Below are 8407 nucleotides of genomic sequence, written 5' to 3' on the forward strand. Positions count from 1 at the left end.
GATTTGTTTCCTTCTCTTCCACTTCGTGACTCATGTGCATATTACTTGTTGCTCAGCCCTGTCAGGAACAACTCTCTTCAACTGACCATTACTCCCCCTTGTAAAAACCTGAGTCGTACCACTGGAAAGGAACGGGCTGATGGGATTATCCCTCTCTTCTGAAGAGGTGAAAGAGATGGCTGCAGCAGTAGTTATAGGATTCTGATAATAAGAAGTAGTAAGAAATGCAGGTCACATACAGAAGGATAATGAAATCACATATATTCAATACAGGAGTGACTTATTGGCTCATGTGTGCAATTTTCTTGTCAGCCAAGTTCTCTCTTTGAGTATGGCATTTTTACCACAGTCCTGCCTGAATATTATATGGAAGCACATACAAAAATGTTTGAGGTGGCTCCTGATAGTACACCATCTCCACTGGCAGCAGTGGAGGCAGAACATGCCCAAGGCAGACAGAGCAGTGATTTGCTGCCCGCCCCCCCCCCCCCCCCTCCCATCCCTCTCTGATCTTTTCAACATCTTAATCCCATGGGACAGCAGCTGTGAGTAGTCTCTCTGTTCCAATGGGGAAAAAACAAGGTTATCTCAAGGTGTGATGCCAGCATGTTTTCACTATATCCCAGAAGGGGAAGTACAGCAAGCCTTGAAAAGGGAGGGAATGTGTCTTGCCTGTGGTGTAAGGTAGAAAGCTGGGACTCAAAGACCCGAGTCCTCTTGCCACGCTGCCCATGTGACTTCAGGCAAGGCACAACTTTTTTAGTCTCATTAGCCCTGTCTTTAAACTGTATTTAGTACTTGCTTCACGGGGCTGAGAAGAAGGGGATTAAGCTTTAATTCATTAATGTTTGTAAAACATTTTAGAACTTGGATGGAAATTTCCCAGGTAGTGCAGAGAGCATTAAAAAGCTTATCTCCCTCTCCAACCGCAAATGAGAGAAATGAGTGAAACAGTGCTTGCATTTCAGTGTTTATAATAATAAAAAAACCTACCCTCCAGCTTTCCCTCTCTATCCTTCCATGTTTTTTTAAAAAAAGGAGAGGCAGCAATGAGAAATTTTAGTCTAAACAGAGTGCAGTTGCTCCCTGGAGACTTGAATGCATCTCAGTGGAATTTTCCCTGCCTTCAGCCTTTTGTGCTTCTGAAAGGTCCTGGAACCAGGCATGTGACTGTAAGAGCAAAAAACACTTCTGTGTCTGAGTGCTCTACCAAATATTTACAAGATACCCAGATAAAATGGCTACGAGCAAGTTCAGCAGGGTTTGACTGAACGGCCAGTAGTGCAGCACTGTCAAGAAGAAAATCTAAACTTTAGTTAAAACAAAATTAAAATTAAATTTTACAAAGGTCTCTTCAAAGCACAAAACTGGTAACACTGAAGCTGGAGAATTGCTCTTCCCCAGGGTGAAACGTATTAGCTTTTAAAAGTGGCGCATTGAAATGGAGCAGCTTCCTTGTTGTGATGGAAACTTCCTTGTTAAAAGAGAGCCCAAAGCTGCGTGACTGGGCATGTAAGTAAATAGCTGCCGAGTAGCCTTCTCCATGCCATCCTGTCTGGTGGCTGGGAGGGACGGGGCATCAGCTGCCACAGCCCATCAGCTTCTCGGTCTCTTGCACTGCCACGGTAAGGGTGTGCAGTACTTTTTAATAGGGGCCATGTGCTCTCCAGGAACTCTCTGTCACCCAAAGACTGCCTTAGCAAACAGCAGATGGCAACCTGCTCGCCCCACAGGTGGCCCCGCTGCAGCTGATTTCCTTGCTGGGTTACCTACAGCCACTTAGCACTACTCCAGACCTCCCATCTTTCTGTACAGGTTACCCTGCTTTTCAAGAGGTTGCTTAGGGAGCCTTTCCCTGTGACTGCAGAGGACAGAACCAGCCTCTCGGGCCAATGGTGACTCTGCATCGGCAGTCGGCACTAACTGAACCCATGGCTTTCCCTTAGGGATGTGAGACTTGAGAGCCGGCAACAACCTGATCCTGATCACGGCGCAGCCAGCGATGCCTTCAGCGGCCTTGAGCAAGGCATACATTCTCTAAGTCTGTAAGGTGAGTAAATAGTTCTGCGGTTTGCAGTCACGTTGTGAATACTTTAAAAGTGCTTTGAAGACAGAGGAAGCTAAGCAACTGTAATACACACCGATCTTCCCACCTTTTGGATTGCTACCTGTTCTCCTTCCATTCTGAACTGCCAAAGCCCTGCTGTTGGCAACTCTGTTACATCATCTCTGATGATTTTAAGTGAGTTACAGGAATAACAGCTCACTGAACTATTGCTTCTTTATCAAGCCAATGAGTGGGTTTATCATTTCTCTTAAAAAGCAGAAGTGAACATTTCACTGTGTTACGGGCTGTGGACACGAAGCACTCTTGTGTGTTTGACTGTTGGTTCCTCCAGATTGGTGAGGTGACGGAGTGGATTAGGAAGGCATGTGTGGCCTATGCTTCTTCAGGAGCATGTGTGTTGTTCAGAGGCTTTTATTACTATGTCACTTAAATTAACCTGAACAAAATACAGGATTTTCGTAAGTTCAGAGTTAAGTATGCCTCCCCCCCGCCAAGGAACAGCACTTGGTTTTAAAGTGAGTCTTTAAAGAGACAAAAGAAGAAGAATGCTCACTATCTGCTTCACCGGATTTTTGAAAACCAATGTTGTCATTCATTCATTTCTTAGCGGAGGTTTCATTTGTCCCTTCTACAGATTGGATGTATTGCTCAGAGTCTCACCAATAGTGCTGGGTAAAGCAGCATCAAGTAAAGTATTTTTCAAGGCAGTGTTCCTCACTCGTATGGTCTGCAGGGCAGGATTGGTTCCTTCCCAGGTTAAATTTGTTTGATCCTTTCCATCTGAAACACACAATAAAGACAGACACCTCAATGCCAATGTGTCAGAATGAGATCACAAAGTTACCATTTCCTCCAGCGAACAACCACTTGGAAACCTGTTTAATCCACAAAACAAATCAAGGTAATTAGTTCAGTATGAACTAATTTCACAGACTTACTGAAAATGGATTGACTTATATGTAACGATCCTCTTTCTGCTGCGTGCCTGGGGGTCCTTCTAGTTACCAGTGTCCAGACACTCCTCATTCTGGCTGGCAAAGTTTCTGATGCTACTCTTGTGTTCTGGAGCCAAACCTTAGAATAGTTCAGGCCCCTCTACCATCCTTTGGCAGAGCTCTCCAAAGGCCAGCATATACTTGCTGAGAAGCTTTGCATCACCCCACCCCAATTTTCTGATAAAACTGTTTTTTGGTAGCCAGTGCCTATGAACACAGAATGGGATGTGCAAAAGGACTGACATTCTCTACCACAGCTTATTTTCTACAGTTCAAACACATTTCTTAGAGTTCAACAGAGCAGAGATTATACCAATATATTTTCCAACAATTAGCAAATTGCTTTGGATTCAGAGAAAATACTATGGCTCCACCCTATATGCTTTACTAATACCTAGGCTGAGAGCAGAGCCTGCTTCCTAACCAGTATGAGCTGCTCCTCTTCTAATCTTAGTCCCATGTCAGTGCCAGGCTGTGAAGTGCTTTGGGATGAAGCTTTCTATGTAAATACAGGATATTATATTACTGTGATTAGACACCTTATGTAGAAAATGGACTGTTGTTTGTGAGAGGAGATATTAAAAAACAAAAATGAAAGCCTTCCTGATCAACCTGCAAGCTGATGAAAAGAACACAAACTGAAGAAACACACACAGTTACCAGGACCAAAATATCCAAGGTACTAATGAATCATCAGTTAGATCATGTCATGTCCTCATGTTTGCTGCTATTAACTGCGTTGCAAGGTCTCCCAGGCCTACTCAAATATGTACTTCTCCGCTTCCAATCTCTACTGCTGACCCATTCAGACAAGCTCCATCGTAGCACAGGGAGACCTCAGCTGCCTGAAGGACTCTGCCGAACAGCCAGTTCATACCTGGGCCAATTCCTATTGTTCTGTATCAAAGCTTCAAAGAAAGTCAATAAAACTGAAAGGAGGAGGGTGAAAGGCAAGGTATTCCACTGCAACAGGCCATGACATTATTAATATTAGCAGAGGTGATACTGTAGAAGAAACATAGGGCTTACACAGGTTGTCAAGGGAAGCTGTGTCTCAGTTTTCCTCCTCCTCTCTAGCCCTGTTTGTTAACTATATGAAAAGCAGCTACACTAGAAAAGAGTTGCTCATACGGCAGTCATGGTATAACTATACTGACAATGATGATAACCCTAATGCAGGTAGAACAAACCCCACTTTTGCCAATACACCTTTGATGAATTCCTCACGGGAAATATGCTATACCAACAAAAGCACCTCTAAGACTGTTTAAAACAGCTTTGGTATTTACTGCAAGGCACCTAACAGCATTGTTTAAAATTATATCTCTACCCAACTACACTTAATTTTAACATCCAGCTGGCTTGACAACCCAGAAAACGTGCAGAAAATCCTTCTGTGAATTTACTGGGAGAGCCTAAAGAATCAGTGCAGTTGTCTATATTCTGTCTAGCTTTGGGAGAGGGCTAGCAGGAAATGTATCTGAGAACTTGTTTCAATAGAAAGCTAGGAAAGGGAGTAGGTGAGCAAATTCTTTCCAAAGAGCTCTTAGCGAGCCTTTGGGAACTTTATATTCTTATCCTATTAAAACAAACCAACAAACAAACCCCCCAAACCCCAAAAGCCCACTCTCTCAGCAAGGGAACAGAAAATACCGCCAGTCTTCAAGAAGAATTTAGGCATTCCGTAGTCATGATGTACTAGGCTTATAAACATTGTCATTCTTAGTGCATCGAAGATAATGTAAAAGATTTTTGTAGTGTCATATTAGCCAACTACATTTTTGAACCTGAGATAACCCAGTAAATACGCATTTTCAATATGCTATCTCTTTTTTGCTCACTTGTTTGTTTCTGTTAAAACACGACGTTTAAAAAAATCACAGGAATTTTTGAAGTCTGTTTAACACCACTGCTTTTTGAACAGCATCACTCAGGAATTCCAGGCCTAATGAGTCTCAGATTTTGTAAAGCAGCTGGCCATAGCTTTCAACTACAGGATACTATAGCTTTTTTTCTGGTTTTCAGTAAGGTCCATTTTCCACCGAACAGGGTTTGTATAGGAAGCTTAGTTGCAAGTTTAGCTGGCGAATGATACTACCCATCCATAATCTCAAATTATAAAGCTTAACATAGCTTTTCAGCACTGTTTTTCTAAAATAACTGCTAGTTACTCATAGAACTCTATCTCAACTGAAACCAGGACAGTATCGAACATTTCCCATTGATTTTGTGTGCACTAGCATTACCCAGTTGTATCCTTACCTGAAGTCAGCTGATGATACATAAAACTGCTTAAATTGCTGTACAGGCTCTGATTCAGTCTTTTTTATTTTCTCTGAGTGATTCAACTGGTGGAACTGGCCTAAATGATTATAGGCAAGCACATGTAACCCTTTCACGGGGCTAGAAGCCATTGCAAAGTTATTTGTAGTGTATGCATGCAAATCAACTTCAGTTTGAGATAGTCTGGGAGAAGTTTGAGGGGGATTTCCCTGCTTTATGTAATCTATTGTTGCTTCTTAGCTTCCTCTATTCACATGGCCAGAAGGCATAAGCATGACACCGCTGGTAATTTCTCAAACTCAATCTGAAAGCAAAGACAATGTGCTCAGTGACCTACAGCAGTTTTGCAGCTTTCAGTAAGTCCTCAGACGCTGGCTCAGTGATATCTGGAATAAAGGAGGCCTGAAGGAGCAGTGGCGGGAACAACTCAGATGGTAAGGGCTTCACTAACTGGCATACTTTGAAAGTGGTCAGCAGCCGGGAGGATCTATGTGCTACCCCCAGATATAACTCAGAGCTCTAATTTTCCATTTCTCGATCCATACAGAGTGCTGCACCTCGCACATGATGGGTGCTGTCAGTTCAGTGTCCGGTCAGCGTGGGGCAGTTACGAGACCCCTGCAGATCGGACTGCGAGCGCACGGCTGTGGCTGCCTTCCCCGGCCATTCCCACGGGGAAGTGAGGAACAAAACTCGTCTTACCATTTGCTCAGGCGGATCTCGTCCCAGTAAAGGTATTCACTGAAATGACAGGCCAGACAGGCAGAAGCTTTAAGGCAGGTAGGAGAAACACCCTGCCTGCTCGCAGCCCACGGAGAGCTCTGTGCTGCTAAGGCCAGCCCACTTCTGATACCCAGGTGAGCCTGTTCAGCGCTAGGCTGGGTATCGCTCTCTACCCAGTGCATCGTGCCGTCCAGATTGCGGTGTTATTGTTCCAAATGGGAAGATTTATAATTCAGCAGCTATCCAGATTCTGAGAAACACGCTTACCGAAAACCACAGCTAAGGGAAATACAACAGGTGAAGTAAGCATGGTGGCACTGAAGAGGAAGGAAATCTCCCTGCAGTGCACTGATAAGAGTTTGCTTGATATATACTGCGTTCAATCTGGACAATCCGCAACCAGGAAAACACAGGCTAGCTGAAGGAAATTCAGCTTGGAGGCCCTAGGGACTGAATCAGTCTGTTAAAATGCTTTGTTGGTTTTATTTATCACTACTTAATTAGGACGCTTAACCAACACATTGGAAAGATAGTAACTGTTAAATATTCAACAAGCTGACCTTTCAGTTACAATATGACAATTCTGAATAAAGTTCATGGAAAGCTTGTCCTTCCTAGGTACTGCAACAAAGCCAAAGGGAACTGGACTGAACCAAAAAAAAAAAAAAGAAGAGTAAAAAGAAGTAGGGCACTATTGTGGAGACCTGGTTAAAAATCCAAGTCTTGCCATGGCCTCACTGAATGATCCTGGGCAAGTTGTTTCCTGCCCTGTCCTTCAGTTTTTCCCATCTGTAAAAAGAGTACAACAATGTTGACCTTCCTTGTAAATCGCCGAGATGAATGGCTAGAAGAGCAGTAATACATTATTAATTACTTATTATTATTTCTGAGGAAGAAAAAGCAAAGAGAAGAAGCCATCAATCTTTCAGGGTTTTCTTGATCCTCATAAAAAATAAAAAAGCACTACGTAATGTGAATTTCACACAACAGAAACTTCTGGCGAGCCACCTTTAAGAAGAAATAGTGGGTGCACAATTAAAAAAAAAGTTAAAAGCGGGCAGACACTCAGGAAAATGCTCCAGATGGTGAAACGAGTTAGGCTGCAGAGCCGGCTCCCACAGGAAGCGGTGAAACCCCCATTGTTTGAGACATTTGAAACTGAATTCTTCAAAGTGCTGGTATATATAATACAAGGAACCGTTCTGCGCTGCCTCGAAAGGTAGCAGCACTGGGACAACCCGCGAGAGCTACACCTACCATTTGTACAATTTTAAGAGGATTCTTGCTGCTCTGACTACGACGAGCTGTAGACTCTCTTTTTATCAATACAGTATCTGAGGAACATCTACCGCAGAGTAACTCCATTGTGTTTTTGCAGGAGATAGATTCAGCAGCCCTTAACAGATCTTTCATGTTCCTGCTTCTGAGATCTGAACTTTGTATGTCCAAGAGGGGAAAAAAAGCCCCCTATTCTCTGTTTGAGAATTACAGCGTACATCCTACAGACAGGCTATTTATTTCCTGAATTACAATCTAATGAAAAACTGGGTGGCTTGATTTTTACAAGCAGTGGTTTGCAGAAGAAATACCATTATTTTAATGGGAACCAAATGAGTGATCATTACGTAAATGGCATTATGAGACACAGAACTAATGTTGAAACGTTAAATGCTCTGGGTCAAACTCACCAAAATGGGAACTGGCAGCAGCATGCTGGAACATTGGGGTTTCTCCACACTTAGATACTACTGCAAACATTTCCCGCTGCTGCTAATGCTGGTTCAGCTCCTCTGGAGGTAGCTGTGGAGGGAGTCTGACTGCTTCTGTTGTTACTGGCACTTAAAATCTCAAGACCTTCTCTGAAATCCAAATTCAGAGCTTTGGGCCAATTTTATTGATACAACTTGGTTTACTGGCTGGAGCAGGTAGAGGAAGAAAAATTTTTAAAAGGAGCTTAGAATTAGAGTTTTAATACCTTCATTTCCTCTTGGTCTCATACCTGCTGGTATACAAAAAAAGAGGCGAATTGATTCAGATGGCATATGTGCACTAGTGACCCTGTCTTACTTTATTCGCTTGGGCAGGATGGCCATGGAGTGCTCTCGATCCCCTCTCAGCCCCTCTGGCAGGAGCGCGGGGGCCCGGAGCGGCGGGGCTGTGCACCCCCGCACGCCTCGCCTGCTGCCTCTGCACAGGAGGGCTGGCACCGCCGGCACGCTGCCCCCGTCCCTGGCCAGAGACGCAGCAATTTCCTCAGGAATGAATCACGAACGAAAAAACAAACAAGAGCTATTTAAGAAGTTTTCTTCTCCCCCCGCAACTGTCCTGTCCAGTATCA

General features: G+C 43.7%; 1 protein-coding gene across 1 annotated transcript in view; it reads right to left on the bottom strand.

Moving 5' to 3' along the window:
* Window positions 1–493: 493 nt before the first annotated feature.
* The window catches only part of RAD51B (RAD51 paralog B), a 460340-nt gene continuing 452426 nt past the window's right edge, over window positions 494–8407 (bottom strand). The window contains exon 12 of the mRNA XM_075502954.1: window positions 494–2848. Coding sequence (XP_075359069.1) covers window positions 2697–2848 — 152 coding nt within the window. The 3' untranslated portion in view covers window positions 494–2696. The remainder of the gene's footprint in view (window positions 2849–8407) is intronic.

This window comes from Mycteria americana, chromosome 5, assembly GCF_035582795.1.
Source record: "Mycteria americana isolate JAX WOST 10 ecotype Jacksonville Zoo and Gardens chromosome 5, USCA_MyAme_1.0, whole genome shotgun sequence".
In the NCBI taxonomy this organism is placed as follows: domain Eukaryota; kingdom Metazoa; phylum Chordata; class Aves; order Ciconiiformes; family Ciconiidae; genus Mycteria; species Mycteria americana.